This window comes from Rhinatrema bivittatum, chromosome 8 (genome assembly GCF_901001135.1).
Source record: "Rhinatrema bivittatum chromosome 8, aRhiBiv1.1, whole genome shotgun sequence".
Classification (NCBI taxonomy): domain Eukaryota; kingdom Metazoa; phylum Chordata; class Amphibia; order Gymnophiona; family Rhinatrematidae; genus Rhinatrema; species Rhinatrema bivittatum.
In genome coordinates this window covers 32,401,396-32,427,087 of record NC_042622.1, presented here as the reverse complement: position 1 = coordinate 32,427,087, position 25,692 = coordinate 32,401,396, and the positions used below count along the sequence as shown (strand labels likewise).

The window sequence follows — 25,692 nt, the reverse complement described above, 5'->3', positions numbered from 1 at the left end:
AGCACTGCCGGATCGATTCAGATGGTCAGCGTGGAAATATATCAACCGAGCTGTACCCTAATAGCCATTAGAGTGGGTCACTCAGCTTGGGAGATTCAAACCCCACCCTAGTGACTACTGCACACAGACAAGCAGCCAGCACGATGCAGTATAAATGTGTGAGCCAGCCTTGTCTTAGAACTGTGGTTCCTAATTTCTTTTCTTCTTAAGTTCAGACCTAGCCAGACAAACCACAGGATTTAAAAATACCATCAAACTGACTGGCTCTGATATAGCCGGATAAGTTTTTATCTGGATGAAAACTTACCTGGCCGTGTCAGGTGTGGGGAGGAGGCATTCCTGGGCAGCACTGCTTATCTGGCTAACTTAGGGGGTCATTTAATCAAAGTGCTATATGGTGTTTTTGCATGCGTTAAGGCGTTTTTGCATGCAAAAAATGCCTTTAACGCATGCGAAAACGCCATTAACGCGTGCGAAAGCACCATAACGCATGGTGCAATGCAAATGAGAAAAAGGGGAGGATATTGGGGCAGGATTTTTGGCCAAGTGGGCTGGGCTCACAGTTTTGTGAAGCCTTATCGCATGGATTTAATGCGAATTTTAACTACACCTTTTTCATTTGCGTAAAGCCGTGCGATAGGGCTTTATCACGCGTTGCGATGTTTTCGCATCTGCTGTTTTAAGCTCCTGGAGAGCCAGCCTAGCTATTATATCTCTATGGGAGGCCCACCTAGTAACTTCAGGTGAGGTTTAGGTATTAGTGTACAGGTTAGGGGCCACTTTGACATTCAAAGTGAGCTGAACAAACAGCATAGTGCTCTCTTGTGAAGATTTGATGACCTTTGGAAAGATGAGATTTGTGCAATGTTCTCTCAACCTAGCTTGATGTTACCCAGGTAGAGAGTCCATCAAGTTAGAATGAGAGAACATTGCACAAATCTCATCTTTGGGTGAGTTTCCTCACTCCGAAGGTCATCAAATCTTCATAAGAGAGCACTGTTCTGTTCATACATCTCACTTTGAATATCAAAGTGGTCCCTATCCCCTTCACTAATACCTAAACCTGACCTCGAGTTACTAGGTTGGCCTCCCATAGAGATATCTCTCTCTCTCTCTCTCTCCTTCCTAAAAGTAGGCCTAAAGTTAGCCAAATAATATCTGGCTAACTTCCTGATAGCTGAGGATATGCAGCAGCGTGCTGGCGCCACTAAATATCCGGTAGGAGTTAGATGAGTTTATCTGGATAACTTAACCAGACATCCTGTAGCTGAATATTGGCCTTCATAGTGTAAGAATATCATCTTTATCTTGGCCTAGTCCTCTGTTACTACAACTCAAAAAAAAAAAATAAGGTGAGATTACCTCTGAGAGGAGACCATTCTTGTCCAATAAAGGTTCTATTAAATAATTGATTCCTTTTTTGTCTCTTGGTCAGAACCTTTTACACTAGTTCTTAACAAGATGGCAGTCACTGAGAAGGGGCAAGTCTAGCAAAGGCTGAGAGCCCAGCTAGCAAAGTAATTCTCAATGTCCTTTTATGTGGAGAGCAAAGGCGGACCCTTTATGAGTACTTCCAAGAACACAACCATCAAACCCAACATTAATCTTCCCGGTTCCTTTCTGTTCAACATAATGGCTACCAAGAGTGCTTTATTTACTTTTTATGAATGCAGCTCATGCAATAGGAACATTTGGCTAATACTGTCTCTATCCCAGAGAGTGCTCTCAGGACACAAATCCACTGTCATGAAGGCAAGGCAGTTTGCTCTGTAAAGGCCACAGCATGTTCTCAGTGCTTCAGCCTCTGGAATGTCAGATGACGTAAATATCGCAGTTTTAAGTTATGCTAAGCTTGCTATTCTTATTTATCTATTTTACATACAAATGACTCTTCCCAGTGCAGGAAACGCATCCTATAGCCCCCTATTTTCCACATTAGCACTGCAAACCTGCCTAGAGCGACCGTGTTTCCAGTCAGCCAGGTTATGATTGATGAAAATGGCTCTGTGCTACAGACAGCTTTAGCACGACAATGATCTGTCTTTGCCATCAGCACATCTGCTGAGTATCTCAGGGGTCAGCTTGGCTGAAATGGAGCCCCCATGAACTTTATGTGGCCCCAGAATCGTTGCTCCTATGTCCATCTTCAGACATTTCACGGCTGTCTGCCCTTCATGGTTTATAGTTACCATGCAACATCTAAATGTTATAATTACGACTATAGGGCTGCTGAGATACTGCGGGAGCAGCTCCTTTTTTCAGAGGGTGACAACATGTATTACGTTTACTTGGAGAAATGGCATTTTCAACCCAAGATCCTGCCAGCTTCTTTTCTGAAATGTCGCTTTAAGAAGGAGTACAAAATCATTCCTTCAACACAATTGCCTTCTTATTCTGGGCTCTTTTTCCCATCCAGGAAACAGGTTAGTTAAACCTGTTTCCTAATCACCACTTTAGCCTACTTTCCAAAGGGACTTAGGCTTTAAGTTAGTACTTAACTAATTTTGTGGTCTGCTGATCCACAAATCTCAGTGGATTTTAGAAAACATTCACACTTCAGTAAAATCTCATCAAATAAATTAGTAAAGAACGCCATATCTGTGTGTGCGCATCCTTCCCTAATAACTTGGAGGCAGATATTCAGACATATCTGTCTATGTAAGTTAGCCACATAAGACTTATCCAGCTAATTTACATTGAATAATCAGCAACACAGCTATGCTGCTGAATATCTCCATAGAAATCCACACATAGCTGGATAAGTCTTATCCAACTGAAGTTATGCCTGCTCCATGGGAGATCTAACTTATCCGGTTAACTTAATCAAATAAGTCAGAAGATCAGCACTTATCTGGCTACGTTAACCAGATAAGTAGCACCACCATGATGCGCCCATTGCCTGCCCCCAAGATATCCAATTATTTACATGGTCAGGTATGTACTTATCCAGCTAAGTAACTCTGAATGTCGGTCTTGCATATTCTATCTAGTATATGTCAGAAGGTCCGAGAAAATCCCAACAGGGATTTGGGGGTTTTGTGGATTCACGTATACATATATGCCTGGACATGAACATACTGTATCCTGGAAAGTATGGCTTCAGTAGTTCTGCTTTTAACCATCCTAACGCAACTGTAATGTAGCAGGGTGGCAAAGTCATACAGAATGAAACGATGTCTAGAACGGACATATGACAAAGAGGAAGCCAGAATAAAGATGTCATGTTGCAACTAGAAATATGCAAAATTCTTCTCGGCAAAAGAGAAAAAGCTGCCAAATTCTGGCTTTATGCCCAAGTGACAAATTCTTGTCATACTCATATCTACATCTGTAAATGTTTTCCTTACAGAATTTAAACGGACATTATTTGGGAGAAGAAACTGAAAGACAGACCACACATTCACTGCTTTTGTGAATGACCCACATTTTAAAATATTTAAGTGAAATAAAAAATGTGACATGCTGCAGAACTGGCAAACGTCCACATTTTTCTGCATTCCCAGCAAACTTTCCCTTATTAAAGCCTGCGGCACAGAATGGAAAGGAGAATATTCACATAATGAAAGTTTATTTCTCATATATCCCTTAATGACAAGATAATACCATTGGAGGTCCCATGTAAAGTTACAACAATTAATTTATAAAGCAACTTACTTGACTACTGGAGAGAAAAGACTGTGAAGCCGACAGTAAAGTCGCACCCCCTGTGAAGGGAAAAAAAACCTTGAAGTTCAATATTTTAATAATAAAAACAGTTTATGATCAACACACCATTATTTTGTAAACAAATGATCATTCATGTGAACCAAAGGAAACATGTTTGGATGACTAATATGTGCGCAATCTTACAACTGCAAGAGAAAATGCGACACCTCACTAGTGAAGCAAGCCAAATGCAGGTTGTTGGGCCAGCCCAATGGTTCAGTGGCAATGCTGTGCACTGTCGCTTGGAGAGACCAGCAATCTGGGCTGGCCAGGGCTCGGAGGACTCCAGAGGCAGCATTCATATCCAGGAAGGAGGGAGGGCGTCATGGTCATTGTACAGCAGTGACACCCCATGGCCAGACCTAGCGCCCAGGATTGTAGAAGGAGCCCTAGAGCCTGGGTCCTGGCCAAGGACTATCGCTGCAATGATAAGGCTAGGAGAGCTGGAAGGGGATATAAAATAGGAAGAAAAGTCCCCAGGTAATTGTGAATGAAGGCTCATGGTGCCAGATCCAGCCCCTAGTTCCAATAGAGCAGCACTCAAAGGAGCAAAAGGAAACTGTCAGATCCCACCTGCCCACCCCTTTAAAAAAGAATGCAGATTTCTTCAATACTGAAGACTCCATGAAACTGCTGGAAACCTGGAGGAGAAGCAGAGAGGAACCACGTCACAAGAAGGAGATCTGTGCATAGATCACCAACCGGGTCAGTTCGAAAATATAGGGGGCATGCCTTTTTCACCTGAAACATGTGTGACTCTTGATTTTAAGGTGGCTCTTAGACCAGCTGAGCCTGCAAGTCTGCGATTCAGCAGGCCTTTCAAATTGTCGGGGCTATTCACAACCATGAAGATTCCTGCTGGCTCAGTCCATGTCCCTGGGAACTTATTGCCAACTGAAAGGAGAAGCAATACCTTGGACATGATGTCTTCCAGTTCGCTTCTTGGTTTGTACGTTCCATCATCGTACCGAAATCTGTAAAGTACCTGCTCATTCTTAAACTGGTGCTTATCTGAAACTGAAGGCAGAAGACAGCAATCATCAGCATTTCTAGCACTGATCCACATGGTAGCATCTTTCGATCTTGTGATCTATCAGAATATGGAACTGAGGCTTCGGATTTCTCAAATGTAATCGGATAATGTTCCCTTCCCCCACTGGGAGACACCGTATACATATAATAAAAAATACAGAAGCAGAAAAATCAGCTACAAGTCCTTCCCCTCTGGTGGTAACTGGGATCATGTTTCTAAAATATTAGAACTGTTAGGTCAATTGGGAACTAGTTTGAATGGAATGAGCTATATAAGTGTAAATGCATCTTATTGATATGATTGGTCATTGGGAGGTCAGGTCCATACTGCGTAACTCATCAAGCAGGAAAGTTATCAGGTAAGCTTAACCAGATATTCAGCAAAACTTTCCCGGATAAGTATTCTGCTGAATATACTCAAATAAATAGTGAAAAGTGTTCTACAGATCAAACTCACAGAACACATAGAAAGACATGGTTTAATGGAACAAAGTCAGCATGGCTTTACCCACGGCAAGTCTTGCCTCACAAATCTGCTTCACTTTTTTGAAGGGGTTACTAAACATGTAGATAAAGGTGAACCGGTCGATGTGGTGTATTTGGATTTTCAGAAGGCATTTGACAAAGTCCCTCATGAGAGGCTTCTAAGAAAAGTAAAAAGTCATGGGATAGGAGGTGATGTCCTGTCGTGGATTGCAAACTGACTAAAAGACAGGAAACAGAGAGTAGGATTAAATGGTCAATTTTCTCAGTGGAAAAGGGTAAAGAGTGGAGTGCCTCAGGGATCTGGACTTGGACTGGTGCTTTTCACTATATTTATAAATGATCTGGAAAGAATTACGACGAGTGAGGTAATCAAATCTTCAGATGATACAAAATTATTCAGAGTAGTTAAATCACAAGCAGATTGTGATAAATTGCAGAAAGACCTTGAGAGACTGGAAAATTGGGCATCCAAATGGCAGATGAAATTTAATGTGGATAAGTGCAAGGTGATGCATATAGGGAAAAATAACCCATGCTATAGTTACACGATGTTAAGTTCCATATTAGGAGCTACTACCCAGGAAAGAGATCTAGACATCATAGTGGATAACACATTGAAATCATCAGCTCAGTGTGCTGTAGCAGTCCAAAAAGAAAACAGAATGTTAGGAATTATTAGGAAGGGGATGGTGAATAAAACGGAAAATGTCATAATGCCTCTGTTTCACTCCATGGTAAGACCGCATTTGAGTACTGTATACAATTCTGTTGCTGCATCTCAAAAAAATAGTTGCACTGGAGAAGATACAGAGAAGGATGACCAAAATGATAAAGTGGATGGAACAGCTCCTCTATGAGGAAAGGCTGAAGAGGTTAGGGCTGTTCAACTTGGAGAAGAGACAGCTGAGGGGGGATAGGATAGAGGTCTTTAAGATCATGAGAGTTCTAGAATGGGTAAATGTGAATCAGTTATTTACTCTTTCGGATAATAGAAGGAGACACTCCATGAAGTTAGCATGTAGCACATTTAAAACTAATCGGAGAAAAATCTTTTTCACTCAACGCACAATTAAACTCTGGAATTTGCTGCCAGGAGATGTTGTTAGTGCCGTTAGTGTAGCTGGGTTTAAAAAAGGTTTGGATAAGTTCTTGGAGGAGAAGTCCATTACCTGTTATAAATCAAGTTGACTTAGAAAATAGCTACTGCTATTACTAGCATCAGTTACATGAGATATACTTTGTGTTTGGGTACTTGCCAGGTACTCATAGCCTGGATTGGCCACTGTTGGAAATAGGATGCCAGGCTTGATGGACCCTTGGTCTGACCCAGTATGGCAATTTCTTATGTTCTTAAAGTTATCCAGGTATTTTTCCGACTTACCCAGCTAATTTTTTCTTGGCAGCACATAATATCAGCACTTCCTTGGACAAAGTGATGCATCTTTTCACCGGGGTACATTTTGTTAAGTGCAAGTTAGGGGGGAAATATTCAAATCTCATGTCTTGTCCAGGTAACTGTAAATATTAGCCAGGTTGTGCTAAACATATCCTCAAGTACTGTTCTCCCTACACTGAGACTGACATATTTTACAGTGGCTCAGGTTATAACTCGAACAGTGCTTTCCTGCACAGTGTTTTTTTTTACAAAAAACAACAGCTGAGCTGTTTGGTTTGACAGCAGCGCCTTGTACTTGATTAAGAACATAAGAAGTGCCATGCTGGGTCAACACCAAGCTGCCTCAGACATTGGTTAGCCAGGGTCAAGTGCCCAGTCAGATCCCCAAATAGCTAATCTATTTCTTATATCTCACCCCCAGGGATAAGCGCTGGCTTTCCCAAGTCTACCTGGCTAATAACTGCTTATGGACTTTGCCTTCAGGAACTTGTCCAATCCCCTTTTGAACCCTATGACCTTAGTTGCCTTGACCACGTCCCTCTGGCAACAGATTCCATAGTTTGTGCGCTGAGTGAAAAAGGAAACGCATTTTCACAACTTTTTGTACAGATTTCTGGTAAGCACTGCTGCTACAATTTTGCAAGAGATAAGTGGGTTCCACTCTTCAGGGTGTAATTAACTTCACATAGTATTATTTTCGCTCTCATTCTGATGATGGTTGCAAAACTCTCTTGATACCACAGAGGTAGCTCTGGCAGCACTCACAGGATAGTGTGCGAAAATTAGAGAGTCAACAGACAAATTCTTCCATCCACCACTCTTGGGAAAAATAGAAGTATTGGCAGGGCACTGCTAGAAAGAAACTCCCTAAATATTTTACAATGAGTGCTATGCACTACAGATAAAGGAACAAGGAGCGCATAGAGGAAGTTGCTATCAAAACTATGAAGTGATAAAATTACAAAAGTAAGCGTTTTGTTAGCTAAGAGCACAGACTTTTTAATGTCTTGCTAGCTGAACCTAAAATCTGGTAAAGTAAATTTTTTTTACAATTAATCTCCATTGGGAGTTGGGATTGGATTTCAGAAATGAAGTGGGAGTTTTTCCTTTGTTATTTGGTCAAGGTAAGTCCTGGATTGAGTTTTCCCAAACCCGCTGACAGCTACAGGTTAGGAAAATAAATGCTCGTAAAATTGAGCATCCGTTTTCCTAACCTGCCGGCACTTTTTATTTTTTTTAATCTTTTATTTTTTTACCTTTTGGTTCCTCCGACTTATTTTACCACAATATTAAGTCGCAGGATGTACAGAAAGGCAGTATTCTCTGCTTTTCTGTACACTTTTTCTGGTTGATCAGCTGCACATTTTTTCTTTCGGTATCCCAGGCAAATGACTAATAGCCTCATCAATATGCATTTGCATGTGATGAGCGCTATTAGTTTTGGTGGGGGTTGGATGCGTGTTTTCGACACACTAAACCCCTTACTATATAAGGGGTAGTGGATGCATGTCGAAAACGCGCGTCCAACAGCGGTTTAAACAGTGCACTCAGCTGAGCGCACTTTACAGTATCGGCCCGAGTGTTTGCCATCTGGAACAAAACACAGAAAATATTGCCTAAAACTCTTACCGCTTTTAAAGGGATTTCACATTTTGTTAGATAAGAGCACAGATTTTTTAATGTCTAGCTAGTAGAACCTAAAATCTGGTAATTTTTTTTACAATTAATCTCCATTGTGAGTTGGGATTGGATTTCAGAAATGAAGTGGGAGTTTTTCCATTGTTATTTGGCCAAGGTACGTCCTGGATTGAGTCATGAAAGATAAACTTAATTTTTCAGATATGTTTACTTATTAGGATCCATAGAAGACTGGAAAATGACAGCATTTCCTTTCCATTTTACTACTATATTCTGGCTGAAAGTGCATTTTCACTAGGGTGTGAAAGGTATTGTTTAAATGCATACAAAGAATGATGCTCCAGCTTTAAGTTTGTTTTCTCACTGTTTCAATATTTTTATACTCAATATTTTTAAATGACTGAACAGTACCCAAATACCGAAGAAAAATAGAAAGTGTTACCGCCGTGCCACCATCTGGAATGAGCGCGGAGAAGCAGAAGGTATGACTAAACATTTATTCAGGACCTAAGACCTGCGCATGTTGCTTAGAATATACTCTGCTGCCTCCTAGAGGTCGGACATAACATTACAGGTCGAATACACACCACACCATTTCCTTCAGGCATTGTGTGACAGACGCATCATCAGGAAGCAGGCTTGAAGACAGCCCTTAGAATTCCATGCCCAAATGCAACACAGGGAGCACAGAAAAACACCATAATTCTACAGAATACTGTAGCCAGTCCACAGATGGTTGTGGATAATCAGCGTGGCTCCATGCACAATAACGTTGGCATTGGTTTGCCTTGTAGAAATCTACCGCTTTTGAGCAGTGGAGAATGGAGGCTATTATGCCTCTTTATTAGATTAAGAAGTGTATGGACATTCGCGGCCCCAAGGAAGGAGAGAACTGTGGTCAATGCTCAACAGTGACACCTAGTGGCCGGATTTAGGGCCCATAATTGCAGGGTTCCGGGAGGGACCCTGGTGCATGACCGCCACCCCTCCCCAGCCAGCAAAGTGTTGCTGCAATGACCCAGCTAGGTACATTTGTGAGAGCGGGCAAGGGGGATTGGATATAAAACAAGGAGAAAAAAAAATTCCCAGGGAGTTTGCAAATGAAGGCTTCTGGTACCAGATCCCAGCACTGGTTCCAACTCAGCTGGAAACCCAAAGGAAGAGGAGGAACACTGTCAGGTCCAAAAAAAAGAAAAGGCCCATGGATGGGATCTGCCTCTTTAGGAAGGAAAAACTCCAGTTTTTAAAAGGTTTAACTACGAGCCTAAAATGGCAGGAAAAGTCTCAAAATCAAGGTCTTGAAATAATGGATTCCATAGGGCCCTGTGAACTCAGGCAGTTTTCCCAGGCTCCTGTAAGTACTAAAACAATGGAGAAAACAGTGAAATGTTAACAGAGAAACAGGAGGGGGATTCTCTAAACTGCACATTATCGGACCTCATGAAAACTGACTTTCAGCAGGTTACAACTCATCCGAGCTGGCACTGGCACTGCCGAAGCATTACTCACAAACGATCAGGTGCATAACAACCCAATTTAGAAAGGAATGCAACAGCAGAGATAGGTGGAGGTCCGGTTCAAATTCTTAACTATGCAAAAGAAAAGCTCCAGGATTTCCTGCCGCTGCCAGCTGGGAGCCTGCAGGTGCCTTTATCATCAGGAAACCCCACTTCCTGTATTCCAGTTAGATTATTATACATTCCCACCAGAGTAATAAAATTGTGAGACTGGGCAGAACTACCCAGTGCAATCTTTCATCAGGTCCTCCATGGTCCACTTTATCCTAATAAGGCACAGTGAGGCCTGATAAAAAAAAAATAATAATAATAATAAAATAAATCTAGCATTTAATCTGTGCTAAGTGACTTCTATATAATGAGAAGTACTCATCACATGCAACAGTAAGACTCTCTGAGGATGAGCATATTTTCCGACCCTAAATAAAGGGATGCTTAAAGCAGATCAAAGTGTTTGAGAAAATCTCTCAAATCCAAATTTGTACTCAGTCTTTCCACAGACCTGGATTTCTACACACAGTAGGCCCAGTAACCTAGGGTGGAAACAGTATGGGGGCAGCAGGTGAAGAAAGCAAAGATTTGCTGCCTCCAACGGGGGAAGGAGAAGCCATCACTGAATTCCCCCTAATACAGATCATGGGCTTCGGCCGCCACCCCCACTCCCAATATGGCCCTTGGGGGCCAAAGAATAAAGCTGCAGGTGCCACCTCTCCTCCTGGGGATGCCAAAGAGTAAAGCCAGTGGCTCCACCCTCCCTTCCAGATGTGGCCTTCATGGAGCAAAGAGTAAAGCCACCTCTCTTAATGTAGCTCCTCCTCCCAGTGTGGCCCACAGCCTACAGCCCCTGGCAGGGCCAGTGCTAGCTTTCTTGCTACCCTGTGTGAACGATTACCCTGCTGCCTTCCCCCCCCCCCCCCCACCCAATTCATTCTGTCCCGGGCCCATCAAAAAAAAAGCAGAGAGCCCAGCTTCCTCCTTATTTTTAAAAACTGACACCCCAGCCTGGAACCTATGGATAGGGAAGGGCATTAATACCCTAGGGAAACCTTACAGCCTTGCACACACACACACACCCCTCCCCCTCCACACACAAACACACTCCCACACCCTTTACAGACACACTCAGTTAAACTATGCATTTACAAAACATTTCACATGACAAAGGACATTCAAAGGTACAGTCTTTTCAGGCAGAATCATCACGTACAACAAGCATACAATATTTATGTGCACTGCTGTGGTGCCAACCAGAAAACCCTGCAAAGAAGACACCTGGAACTCCTATGGAATTAGACGTTTTGTAATGCATGTTGAGTGTGCGGGCTTGGCCCTCAGAAAGCCATGAATAAACGGAATTACCATTACAATATAGTAAACGCCCCATACCAAAACCACCCTAGCAACCTTATCTATGAAAAGGCAACACTACACACATTACAACAAGACCTAGAACACCTAGAACACCAATACACCTTCTATTAGGAAAACAGAACAAATCAGACTGCTATAGATCCCTACAGAGAAATTATATGGTAGCAGAATACCTCACCTCAGTCACACATGGAGAACACGGACAGACCCTAATCAACTACAGAATAAAGAGACCAGAAAGTGGAAATAGAAACATGCAGAGAAGAACTGCAACACACAACAAGCCGGCCTCTACATGCAGAGCAACAGTGGAAAAACAGAAACATTACCATATTCAGGGCTGTGTGAGAACAAATAGTCTCCATGTTAGGCACAGGAGTCTGGTGAACATGAGAGACAGACTCTTTATAAGGCTCATCCTGATACTTTATATATGGACCATTGTAAGAGGGTACTTTGATTTGGGGTGAGTTTTCGGGACATGGGTTGGGGTTGGATTGGGGGGTGTTACAGACACATTCAGAGGTATCCATTGTAAAATTGATCTCATTGAAGAATTTTTGATCTTATAAGACACTGCAGTGTCTGCTAGCTGGACAGTCACCTAACCCCAATCCACCTCCCGAAAACTCACCCCAAATCAAAGTGCCCCCTCACAATGGTCCATATAAAGAGCATCAGGCTGAACCCTAACTAGAGTCTTTCTCTCCCCCCCCCCCCCAAATGATGTTCACCAGACTCCTGCGCCTAACAAGGATTAGCAGCAAAGAGTTACGCGCACTGGCTGAGGAAAATGAGAGGCTACATGCATCAGTGCTGGAACACGCAAGCCCCGCCCACTTTCTGGGGGCACTCATACAGCGATGTATGTGCGCCCTTCTCAGCTATTTAAAATGCGTGTAGCTCCTGTGCGGCCCACTTACGTGCATATCTGGCCATTTTTGCATGTGCAAGGCTTTTAAAATCTGCCTTTAAATCATAAAAAATCATAGTCATAAAAAGAATAAATATTTCAAAGCGGTTAACAAATAGAATATCCAAAACTTCCCAAACACCGATAAAATATTTCAAAACATCTGATGAATAAACAAAATCCAATGACTAAAATATATTCTATTTCCCCCCCCCAAAAATAAAATATTAAAAATAGCAAATACATCAAATTACACCCAATAATTAAAACTAATAAGGATTTAAAAATCTCCTGCTCTCCACACCTGGGATCTTTTGATTTCCAGTCGCCCTGACATTCAGGCCGATACAGTACAGTGCGCTCCGGTGGAGCGCACTGTTAACCAGCATTTGGACACGCATTTTCGATGCGCTAGCTTTACCCCTTATTCAGTAAGGGGTAATAGCGCGTCGAAAACGCATGTCCAACCCCCACCCCCCTGAGACTAATAGCACCTGCAACATTTTCAGCTGCTAGCCAGTTGAGTTCTGCCAGCGGCCCAGTGTCCTCTCCTGCTGCTGCCATCTCCTCAGGTGTGCATCCCAATGCGAAGGTACAGTCGCGCCAGGCCTGGTCACTGGCGCCACACTCCTTCTCCCTACCCCCAGGGAAGGCTCGTCCATTAGCAAAATAGTTGCTTACAGCGCCAAGATTTTAACAATCCCTGGCACTGACTGCAAGCTTGTTTGAAATCTACAACAAGCACTTCCTGATTACTGATCTTGTGCACTACGAGATCAACATTCAGGACGTCAGACATGCTGGTCTGCAAGTTTTAAAAATGCTTGCAGTGCCAGCACTGGCCGAGGACTGGGACCATTCCTCCAACAGCTGAAGAATGCAGTTGGCAGACCCCCATCCTGCTAGCAGCTGAAGAATTCAGGAGGCCAAGGGCTGTCGGCAGATCCCATCTCATCGGTGGACAAAAATGCATAGGCCGAGCACCACTGGAGGAGCCCATCCTTCCAGTAGCTAAAGAATGCGGGGGGCCCAGGGCTGCTGGTGGAACCCATCCCACAGTGGCTGAAGAATAGAGGAGAAGCCCATCTCACCAGCAGCTACAGAATGTGGGAAGCTCGGAGCCTGGAGCTGCCACGATTAAGAGAGGAGACAGAAGGAAACTAATGCTGGATAAATGTGGGGAAATGGAGGGAAAGGGATGAGAGAGACAGAGAAAATGCTGAGCGAGTGTGCTGGCAAAACAGTGTGTTGGGTGGGTGGGTAGTGAAGAGAGAAAGAGTTTGTACCAATTAGGGATTTGTATTTGTTTCAAACAAATGGAACAAAACGAAAATAGCCTCCTATGAACATTTGGGTATTTTTGTAATTGTGGCATTTCGGAAAAAGAAAAAAAAAATGGGCCTCCAGCAGTCCAGACACACACACACTCCTGAGCCAAAAGAAATAATCTGGCCCAGCCAGGGCAGGGTCCCTCTCCCTTTCCCCCTTCCCCATTTAAAGATGTCAGAGCTGGGGAGCTCCAACCTTAGGCCCCACTTACACCCCACCCCACCCCCTTCCCAGATCTTCATTGAAAAAGCACAGGAGCAATGCCTACTCACTCCCAAGCATTAAAATTGGCGTCATCCACCTGAGGACGATGCTGAAGCGAGGTTACTTTAGAGCCTTTCTCCAGTGCGGCCAGCGCCATTTTGAGGTACATAACATTCAAATGGTGCCAGTCGCACCAGAAAAAGGTGCTGAAGTAATGTCATTTCAACACCGCCCTCCAGGCAGATGGCACCATTTTTAAAGCACTAGGACCCAGGCAGGAGCAAATGGGCACCCCTCCTGCCCTATTCAACAAGGATTAGGGAAGGGAGTAAATGGGAGCCAAGGTAGGAGCTCCCCAGCCCCTACTCATTTAAACGGGGGGGCCTGGACTTTCTTGTCCCAAAGAGCTTTTCCATCTTGTCGAGGCAAGTATGATGTCCCTTCAGGATCATTTGGTCACACAGGCGGCACCCTTCTACATCACGCGATGCCTCCAGGCAGAGGATACACACATCGTGTTAGTCCATAATTCACATCATCCTCAGGCGCTGAAGGCATCGACGGAAACCCAACGAGGCCATGGCAAAGCAAACTAAAGAGGCGAAAAATGTGGAGCGGTGACAGTGGATGACCAATGCCAGTGGACTCCAATGCACCGCCGCCACGGGGGGGGGAACAGAAGCGAAATAAAACATACCAAACCACCAAAAATGGAGAGGAACTTGTGCCGGGAAGACACAAAAAAAAACCCCCAAAAAAAATTGGTGAAAAATTTTTCAAAGGCAATTTTAAAGAAAAAGCCACGAGTTCAGAAAAACTGTGAGGCAAACACTCCATGGAAAAAAGCGACTGAAGAGGGACCCCGCATGGAAGCCTGGTATAGGGCATGCTGGGCATGCTCAGTGTACCTAGTCAAAGTTCTAGAAACCTTGACATAAGTTTTCCATGCCGGTTCCATCCAATGATGTCATCCATGTGTGAGGAGTACTATCCTGCTTGGCCTAGGAGAATGGTGATATTATTTTATTTCTTGCAGCATGCAAATATGCCAAGCTAAAATTCACCTGGAGACCACAAGTGAAGAGTGAATGTTATAAATATGCTAGGTAAATATCAATTTACCACACAAGTTTACATGGGTAATAAAAATTATATTTGCTGAGGAGTGGCCTAGTGATTAGCCCAATGGGCTATGAACCAAAGGCCATGTTATTCATTTGACTTCATCTTCCATTGCCTCAGGTACCCAATTAGATTTTAGGCTCTTTGGGACAGAAATTTGTGGTCCCTGAATTTTAAAAATGCCATAAGCCTCCTTGAACATTATTTGGAAAGATGGACTAAAAGTTATTACTCACCATGATGAATGATGCCGTTTTCTAACAATGCTTGTCCGAGATTGACTCCTTCCTCTGGTTTACTTATCTCTCCAATCTCCATGAGCCAGGATACAAATTCACTACAAGTAAGAACAGCATGCAAGTAAGCCCCTGATCAAATCTGTACTAAATTTGCCAACATTTGGTCATGTTTCTCCTTAGTATAAGCAATAATGCCCATACAAGACCTCCAGACGTGAGCCAAACCAAGGTGAATTCATGACTGCTAGAGTTCCTACATTTCTTAGGGTATGAGCAGTAGATGAAACTTGTTGCCTGCGCAGACTTCCAATGTTTGTTTGTTTTTTTTTAATTATTTATTTATTTTATTTATTTAACAGTTTTATATACCGACCTTCATAGTAAATAACCATATCGGATCGGTTTACAATTAACAAGAATAAAAAACTGGGGTAACTATTCAAGTAAACGAAAGATAAACAGTAAGTAGGAATGAGTCAAAGTTACAATCAACAGGGAAGAGAACTTGGAAGCTTGCAACAAGCTGGAAAGAAGATAAGGCGGGAAATAAATATGAAGTGATGCCATAGGGCATCACTTCATATTTATTAAATATGAATTAATTAATATTTTTATTAATTATATTAATTAATATTTTTATTGAAATTTTCATAATATACAAATTAAATATAAATTCAATTAGACAATAACAATTTTCTTTAAAAATTTTACAATTAAAATATAATTTGTAATTCTTTCCCAAACCCAACTATTTCCCCCCCTTTTATTACTAAGTCCTCCCAACTACTTTCCCTAAATACTTTTCCTTAACTTGTAAATATAAACACACGTACATATTGGGCATGCGGTAACAGACAAAGTTGAACTGGCACAATTTAGAAATTTTTAAGGAGTCCAAATGATCAGTAGCCAAGATTGAAGCTCTGATGAATGGTGCTCTTAACATAGTAACATAGTAATGACGGCAGAAAAAGACCAAAATGGTCCATCCAGTCTGCCCAGCAAGCTTCCCAAGGTAGTAACTGCAGGTTACCCCCAAGCTTTTTTATTTATTCCCATCCTCTAGCCTTTAGGGATCCACAGTGTTTATCCCATGCCCCTTTGAAATCCTTCACAGTTTTAGTCTTCACCACTAGTTTCAAAATTGTGCTACTTCAATCCTTTTTGCATCAGTTTAACATTGCCTATCTATATTTTTAGAATAAGCAAATGTTTTTTTCTAAAAGAATAAAGTAAATCCAAAATCAAGAGTTGCCAGAAATGTAAAATCCTTTTTTCAAGTATGCTATTTGTTTATTTATTTATTCATTTTAAAATGTTTATATACCGCTTTATAAAAATTAATTTTGTCAAAACGGTTTACATTGGATAAAATAAAATTATAAAGTAACAATCAAGGTCAAAATAAATTTAAAATAATCATAAAATTAACTAATAGCTAGAACAAGTTCTGGCTTAAAATAAATCAATATTTACTCAAAATAAATGAAACAAAAAGTTGTTGCCATGGGACTTACTGTAGCTATGGGAAGGAAAGGAAGGGGAGTGGGGGGGGGGGGCATAGGATGAAAATTGATGACATAGCTAATGGAGGGGAGGGAAGGAGAGGAGGGTGGGAGTGAAATGAGGAGAGTGGAATGAGTAGGGGCTGTAGATGAATTAGTAGAGTATGATGAATGTTATGTTTGATCTTGGTTAAGTGTTTTAAATGCGAGTTGAAACAAATGAGTTTTGAGTGATTTTTTGAAATGAGAAGAGTTTGCAATTGACCGGAGTGGATTTGGGAGTGAATTCCAAAGAATGGGACCGGCTACCGAGAAAGCTCTCTTTCTGGTAACATCTAGCCTAGCTTGTTTGGGTGAGGGAATATCTAGGAGGTTTTGAGTGAGTGATCTTAAATATCGTGCATGTTTATAAATCCGTAATAAGGAACAGAGCCAAGTAGAGGTTGGATTGTGGATTAAGCTATGGATGGTGGAGAGAATTTTGTATTTTATCCTAAACTTTATGGGGAGCCAGTGTAATGACTGCAGGATCGGAGTGATATGGTTGTGTAAAGGAGTCCTAGTTAGTATATGGGCTGCACTATTTTGGATCAATTGAAGGGGATATAATGAGGAATCTGGTAGTCCTAGGTAAAGTGCATTGCAATAGTCTAGTCCGGAAAAGATTAGAGATTGAAGACTAGTTCTGTAGTCACGATAGAAAAGTAATGGTCGGAGGTGTTTTAAAAGCCGTAGTTTGTAAAAAGATTTTTTAGTAAGTGAGGAGATATGCTGTTTCATGGAAAGATCTGAATTTATAATTATTCCTAGGTTTGTGGCATGACGTGTTATGGGAATAGCAGTGTTATTTATTGACAGATGCTATATTCTAAGATATGCACTGTATAATTTACATGTATGTTCTGGCAACCTTATGTTATTTATTTTGATTCAGCTCACACCTTTTCATCGGTAACTCAAGGAGAATCACATTCAAGTACAATAGGTGTGGTCATCTCTTGCTCTAACCTATTCATTCTGTTTGGACCTGCAGAAAGGACTGTTAACTTCCAAAAGCCAGTCAAGAAATGTATTATGTTAGTCTAATTAAAAGGTTTCACCTTTTCTTATTCTTTGAATGTTAACCTTTATTTCTGTGTATTTGAGACTACAGGCACAGAGGAAATCTGTGTTTATGGACATCTATAAAAATAAAACAGGTTTAAATGCCAGCACTAAAATATGGACAATCTACCACAAATGTATCCACGCTCTGTATTTTGAGCGGGTGACACGGGACAAGCATGCAGCTGTCTCAGATCTCAAGCAAGCTGTGCAAACCCTCCAGGGACGACATTAAACTGGACTGCAGCACATCCGCGAAAATAAGTGTTCCCCTGAGGGTCATTCTATGCACGCTCACAGGACCACCTCTCCTCCGCATTACCTTATGCCTGAATAATATTTACCTTCACAAAACCTGGGGCAGTGACCTTTAAAATGCAAATGGTTGGAAAGAAAAATTGGTCTTGGCATGGAAAGAAGGATCTGCAATTACTCCTAAAACCTCAAAATTGCATCAACAAACGAAGACAAAATTCCATCTGAAACTTTACCAAGCTGGTAAGCTGACCCACGACTATTCAATGCGAATGAGACTGAGAGACACTGCGTCCTTTTGGGATCATGGAAAAGTGCTTTTTAACATTTTTGCAGCTTTTCTGGGGGCACTTTTTTTTTTTTTTTTTTAAACAACCCCAATGACACATTTTTCCTTGTACCTCATTTTCCCTCCAACTAGTCATTGCAATCTATCGTTTTGCAAAAAGGCGGTGGCACAGCTGCCCTGAGCAAAGTTTCAGGTTTCACTGTTACAATTGTATGGGCAATCATTTGTATGTAGCTTACGTTAGGCCTAAGTGCTTACCACTGTGCTCACCAATTGCTCTAAAAGCTTCTAAATCTTAAGGGCCTGATCTAAACAGGAAAAAAAACTGATCTGTACAGTGCCTCATGCATATTTAAAGCAACAGAGCTGTGTGTGTGTGTGTGCCAGCTGCAGAGCTAAAAGCTGCAGGGCACAGGAAGAAAAGCTGAGCTTTCTTTCAGAAAAGGAACAGCTGGTTCTGTTTTGTTTTGTTTTTTCTTGTGCAGTTCAAACAACAAAAACACGTGACTTTTCCCAAAACTGGCCACCAGTTTCCTCTCTCCTCTTGGGTCACATGGGTCCCGAGAAAACCGCCTTCGTTGCAGGATGTGGTACTGAATTGGATTATTGCAAGAATTAGGCAATGAGGGTGCTGTACAAGAGCTTTCTACATCCTATCGGTCTCTCTTTTACTGGACGACTATAAGGGTCATCCAAAGATGTGGAATGTGAGCTTTCAAGGCTACTGTCATGATCCGCTATGCTGGTGGGAGGAGTAATCAGATAGGGGTGTCAATCTGTTGTATTCCGTAGGCGGACTTAGCAATCTGTTGTTATAGACTGCCGGAGATAGTAGTAAGTGGATCCTTGGGCCGGTGGCAGATGACCACACCCCCGGGGGAAGATCCCGAGAGGGACCACTGGCTAGGCTTAGAGTATGGAGACAGACACACACTAGTTCTTTTATTAAACAGGTCTTGAAACCACCAGAGGTGGCAGTAGTGAGCTGAAGTGCCCGGTAGGGATGAAGTCCCTCAGATACTGTAACAGCGATCCCTGGGTGGTTGAGCTGTTGAGAAACTGTAGACAGTGAGTAGGCAGGGTATGCAGAGTTCATGAACAGAACTAGATGATAACACTCACAAATTGGTCTCAGGGAGCTCAGGAGCTGGAAAGGATAGGCCCTCGAGGAGCGAGTACCTGGTTCCAGGGAAAGCTCTGAGAGAGCGATGGTAACTCATAATGATGTAGTTAATGATGACTTCCAGGCAGAAGAGAATCAGCAGATAGTCAGGAACGAAGGCCCTCGAGGAGCGAGTACCGGTTCCTGTGTGTAAACTGAAAGGCAAAGAGAGAGAGCGAGGCCCCCGAGGAGCGGGTACCTCTGGTAAGTCCGAGGAGGCAGAGTAGCTTAGGCAGGGAACCCAATCTGAACCTTAGCCCTTGCTAACTCAACTAGTAGCGATATCAGAGACCTTTAAATATCGGAAGTGGATGATGTCATCTCAGGGGGACGCCCCTGAGGTTCGCACACTTCCTGGTACTTCACTCGGAGCGCGTGCACACGCACCCTAGGCTTCAGGTAACATGGCGGATCTGCAGCGTCGAGCCGGCCCGGGGACGCCGGAGAGCGACGCTGCGGCAGCCAGCCATCCTTCAGACCTGAAGGGAGTCGCCACGGAGGTAAAGAGGGCGGAGTGAAGACGTCGGGCAGCGACGGTTGCAACAGATGTGTGTCACGTCTGAAAGTGACACTTTTGTGGTCCTGAAAGCTCAGGAAAAGCATCATCTGTTGGGAAATTCTTATGTTGGTCCAATACAAGATGTCATAACCCACAAATAAGGCAGTTCCTCCTGAGCTGGTCAAGCCTCAGTTACATAGTAAGGGACCAGAAACTTAATTAGTAGACAGAGATATTATGAGGTTGAGGAAAAGGGACAGAGACAGACATAGCACTATTTGATTGCCAGGTTTTGTTTTTTTCTGGGATCCTTTTAATTATAATTAATTCACTACTTCACCTGCTTAGATGTGAATATGCTAAAGTTGTCCCAAAGCATTTGTCTTCTGATTTTTAAATTAAACTGAACTGCTTTTGCATTCTGGTTGCACAGTTTAACTATGCACTTAATCAGCTAATTCCAAGATCGGCCAGGCCAAGATTTTAATCTGAATTAGCAGAACCAAAGCGGATCATAGGCTAGAATTAGCAAGGCTTACTCTTAACAGAGGCAAAAGAGAAGTAACATCTCTGCGCCATTATTCCGTCCTTCATTACTGGATGACAATTCCTTCCATCTAGCTCCGCTTTATGTGAAATCAGATGCGTTCAGATTTGTCCAGACTAAAGAATGCAGCTCATTTGGGGGGGGGGGGGAATTGTTTTACTGCCAAACAGCCGAAATTCCAGAAATAAAACCAAAATTTAAACCTCTGATGCCAAATCACCAAGCATACATGAAATTTAGTACGTTTGCCTAGTCTCCACCTGGAGAACAGATGCCATCTGGACTCCTGATGAAATGTAAAACTATCCAAGGTGGGGGATAGATGTATTAACTCTCAACATCTTCCTAATCCAAGGCGCTCAAAGGTTTCTGCTTCTGAGAAGCTGAACGTTAGCCAGAAGATTTCTCTGCAACTGAACAGGAGGAATCCAGAAAATTACTGAGATGCAAAATAAAGCAACAACAGAGAGAATTCAGCCATCAGGTAAATATTTATACTATCAAACACAGGAATTAAAGAGGGTATTTCTTAGTAAGACGATAGGAATTTTCTTGTTGATATTAAAAGCAAAAAAAAAAAAAAAATCAGATCCAGTCCGGGAGGCTGGCCTAGTGGTGATTTCTAATTGATTCAATTTCAGGCCAACTTGTGAGGCTAGCAAATGGGCTGAAAACAATGCCAGAGGAGAGGTTGTTCTTCACAGTTCACTTAGGAAAAACAAATTACACCAATTTTCAAAACCAACCTGCTAATTTGTGCAAGGAGATTATTTTGAAGGAAGTTTATGTGCCTTACTTTTCAAAACTGAAAAGCAGGCAGGCACATGAGCTCTGTCCAGACTCCAGCTTCCCCTCCCCAAATGTCTCTCCACTGTGCGCATAAAATTACGCACATCAAGGGTGCACGCATGCAAGTTTACCGTGTGTCATCGGGTGAGCAATTTTCCAAAGGGCCATGTCTGCACTGTTTTACCCACAGATGTCCCTTTGAAAATGTATTTTCTTATAGTACAAAAAAAAAAAAAAAAAAAAAGGTTGATCGCAACAACACAGGGTTCTAAGAACATTCTTAAGAATAATCCAGAAATGTCAAGGCGATATATGAATGTGCTATTTCTGTGTATTTTGCAGTAACCTGTAAACACTGTTAAAAGCCTGCATGTGGTCTGTTATGTTACAAAATGACAGGAAGGAACCCTGATCTTTGATTAACTGCTGAAGGCTCCATTTCATACCAGTCTCCCAGCATGGTAGTAAGGGTTAGATGTTAAGTAAAAATGGACTTTTAAAAAAAAGTATAACTGCAATAAGCCACTCCAACTTCTATGCTGTACGCTACTAGAATGCTGTTGTGCCTCAGTGCTTAAACATTATGCACTCTTTTAAGGAGAAGAAATTACACTTTTCTCAGCAACTTTTGGGTTAGCACCTGCCAGGAGCTCTTGGTTCCTTTCCAGGCAGTGATCCATTCCCCTGCTGTGTACCATCAGGAAATCTGCAGTCCCTGATGGCAGGTTCTCAAACAGAAACAAGAAACTGAACCTCAAACATGCATTGACAAAAAAACCTTATATAACAAAAGGTTCCTTCTTGCAACTTTTTACATTGTTATACTATAGTGCCATGTAATTGTTGGAAGCATTTAACTGGAATAATTGGACGTGAAAGAAACAAAAGCTGGCTCGCCAAAGGCAGATGGATACAATTCTCTCTCAGCATTGCCATCACTTTATGTTATTAGTGTAATATTTTTCTCTGCCATGACGCTACCTATTACTCATTGGTCAACAAAAACATTCTCACAATTCATCTGATGCGCACAATAACATGGCTTTTTCGCCATGCTCATACAACTCTAGGTCACCAAGGGACAGGCAGGCTCAGTTCAGTCTTCGTATTTCTCCTGCCAATGCATTCTGGAATTTGTAAAGGAAACACCACCACAATTCGGAAGGTTTTAATAAAAAAAAAATAAAATTCTGACTCATCCAACCTGACCTTTGTAATCTCTAGCTGTATGGCTCTGTAAACCATCACAGTACAACAACCAGAGGCCGACTCAATGAGTCACAACATTCCCCTTAAATATTCTTATTTATTTAAAGCATTTAGAATCCACTGTTCCAAATAAAATTTTTCAAAGCGGAGCACAGAACAAAGTTAGAGAGACATTCCTGGCTTTACTTTACTTCTAAATGAGACAATAGACATCACACTGTTATGATAATAATAATATAATATATTAAGTTAAGCACAAAATTCAATAAGGCATGAAAGTAATTTGTTGGACATCATAACACCAGGGTAGTTACTTGGTAAGATACTTTTCTCCGCGAGAACGGAATTAACTAATCATCAGTCCACGGGTCCTTTTTTTATTTTATCATGTAGAATCTGTGAGAAGTAACAAGGTTAAATTAAAGTTCAAAAATCTTGAAAATGTCCAAAATTCTCTAGAATAACATATGAAAAAGATGCTTACTTGTGCTCAAAAATGCATCTGTACTTCCAAAAGTTAAAGAAATGCCAACTGTGCTCTCTGTAAAATGGGGTGAAAAGCGAGTAGAAGTTTGTAAAAACAGGTGGGATTTAATTCAAGGAAAAAATATTAACTTGAAAGCATAAAGAAGACTAAAAGTGCAGTATGGAAAAACAAAAATAGACTTACTGTCTTTAACATGGCATGAAACGCAGCAAAGTTTCAGCTGTAAAGGTCTCCTCCTACATTGCCGTTCAGGAAAAGACACTACTGGTATGTGGTGGTCTTTAAAGATGGCTGACGGGGAACACCGATGCATTTTTGTATGGGTTCATGGGCCAATATCCTTGTTAATTGAAGCCCCTGAAGCAAGTATTTCGAAACATGGTGCCATGTCGGGCCCATTAGAACTGGGCACAGTTGAACTTTACTTCTAAGTAGAAGGGAATAGTTGAACCTGATTCCTGAGCACAAGTAAGCATCTTTTCCATATGTTATTCTAGAGAATTTTGAACATTTTCAAGATTTTTGAACTTTAATATAACCTCGTTACTTCTCACAGATTCTATATGGACACTTGAGCATTTTGTTAAAATAAAAAAATGACCCGTGGACTGATGATTAGTTATGACCATTCTCGTGGAGAAAAGTATCTTACCAAGTAACTGCCCTGGTGATATGATGGTCCTTCAACAAATTAGCAACAGATCCTAAAAGGTCAGAATCAACAACAAAGAATCCCACCCTGTCAGCTCAACCCTGGGAGTCCCTCAAGCCTCCTCACCATCCCCTACCCTCTTCAACATTTACCTCCTCCCACTCTGCCAGCTCCTTTCGAATCTAAAGTTAACTCACTACATATACCCCGATGACGTGCAAATACTCATCCCGATTAAGGACTCACTTCCCAAAACCCTCTGCTTCTGGAACACCTGTCTACAATCTATCAACCTCCTTCTCACAAGCCTCAACTTAATACTTATCATCAACAAGACAGAACTCCTCCATCTCCCAGGACGACAACTACGCAACAGCCAACATCCACCTCACCGCTCAACCAACCTTCTCCTCCCAAGTGAGAAACCTCGACGTCATCGTAGACAATCATCTGAACCTAAAGAAATTAGTCAATAACACTACAAAGGATTGCTTTTTCAAATTACAAGTCCTAAAACGGCTGAGACCCCTCCTACACTTCCAAGACTTCCACACAGTTCTTCAATCCATCATCTTTTCTAAAATTGACTACTGCAACTCGCTTCTTCTCCGGCTCCCAGCTAATACCATCAAACCCTTGCAGATGTTGCAGAATGCCATGGCCAGGATTTTGACCAAAACCAACAAAAGAGAGCACATAACACCTATCCTGCGGAACCTTCACTGGCTTCCTATCAAATTTAGAATTCTGTACAAAGTCCTAATGGTTATACACAAAGCCATGCACAATCTCACTCCACTCGATCTTAACATCCCTCTTCGTCCCTACAAGCCCTCCAGACTGGTTAGATATGCATACAGTAACACGCTCTACACCCCTCCTGCCAAATCCCCTCTTAGGAAACGAGCCCTTTCTACAGCTGGTCCTCCGCAATGGAATGCATTCCCTCCAGATCTCCAACTAGAACGATGCACGACAACCTTCAAAAAAAGACTCAAAACTTGGCTATTCGGTCAAGCCTTTCCTCAATCTCAGATCACCCATCCTTCCTTCTAGACACGCTAACTTCTGGACCAGCTCTCAGTTTTACGTCTCGGTCTTCTGAACCAGACATAGCGTCGCAGAAAAGTTTAGTTTTAATTTTTTATTTTACTTTAATTTTAATTTTATTTTAATCTTTAATTTTAATTTCTAACTTTTAGTTTTACCTCCACCTCTGGTTTATTGTCTCCTCTCCTTTCCCCCCCCTTTAATTTCACGCATTGGTCCATTACCACCCAGTTTTCATTGGTTTTGTTCACTCCGACATCATCTTCAAGCGAAGTTAGCTTTGGTTTCCATGTTAGATATCATAAAAATGTGACTTTGTTGGGTGTTTTATAACAGTTTTATAACAGTTACTCGCTCTCTGGAGGAGCTCAATATTTATCTGTATCCCTTGATCCCAGTTACCTGTATCCCTTGTTCGATGTAATGCATTCGTTTTATGCTGTTTCTCGTTTCGCTGTAAACCGATCTGATATGTTCTTTTGCACATGAATGTCGGTATAAAAAAGTTCCAAATAAAAAAATAAATAAATAAATTTCATGCCTTATTGAATTTTGTCCTTAACTTAATATATTACCTTCTAGTGCCTCATATTTTTTCACTCTTTCTGAGGCCTAAATTCATGAAAATGTGGGAGAAAGAAAGAGAGAGAGTCTTTATAAAGCATTTATAGTAGTCAACTATTTATATCACTATAGGAGGACCAGCTAATAACTTGAGGTGAGGTTTCGGTGGTTGTTTAGAGTTTGGGGGCCAATTTGACATACAGAGTGAGACCTACAAACAAGCACAGTACACCTCAGTGAAGATTTGATGTCATTTGGGTGAGGAAGGTCTCACAAAGATGAGATTTCTACAATGTTCTCTTGCCCTAGTTTGATTGGGTTGTAGAAATCTCATCTCTGTGAGACTTTCCTCACTCCAAATGAGGTCAAATCTTCACTGAGGTGTAGTGTGCTGTTCGTACATCTCACTCTGCATGTAAAACTGGCCCCTAAATCCTAAACCCCCACCAACACCTCACCTCAAATTACCAAGATGACCCTCTTATAGTCATATAAATAGTTGAATATTGTGACAGCCTCTCCAGAGGCTCTCTCTCCCTCCCTCCCCCTTCCTACTCTAAGCCCAGAAATGGGCAAAATGCAATTTGCAATGTTTATCACAAATTGCGTTACGGCCATTTCGGGCATA

The 25,692-nt window shown here is 41.9% G+C and overlaps 1 protein-coding gene across 2 annotated transcripts in view; it reads right to left on the bottom strand.

The window, feature by feature from the left end:
* Positions 1-25,692, bottom strand: part of PREX1 (phosphatidylinositol-3,4,5-trisphosphate dependent Rac exchange factor 1) — a 411,313-nt gene that overhangs the window by 131,156 nt on the left and 254,465 nt on the right. For both annotated transcript variants that reach the window (XM_029611388.1, XM_029611389.1), the window contains exons 11-13: positions 14,950-15,050; positions 4,619-4,722; positions 3,655-3,704 (exon numbers count right to left, since the gene is read on the bottom strand). In XM_029611388.1, the coding sequence (XP_029467248.1) occupies positions 3,655-3,704; positions 4,619-4,722; positions 14,950-15,050 (255 nt within the window). The remainder of the gene's footprint in view (positions 1-3,654; positions 3,705-4,618; positions 4,723-14,949; positions 15,051-25,692) is intronic.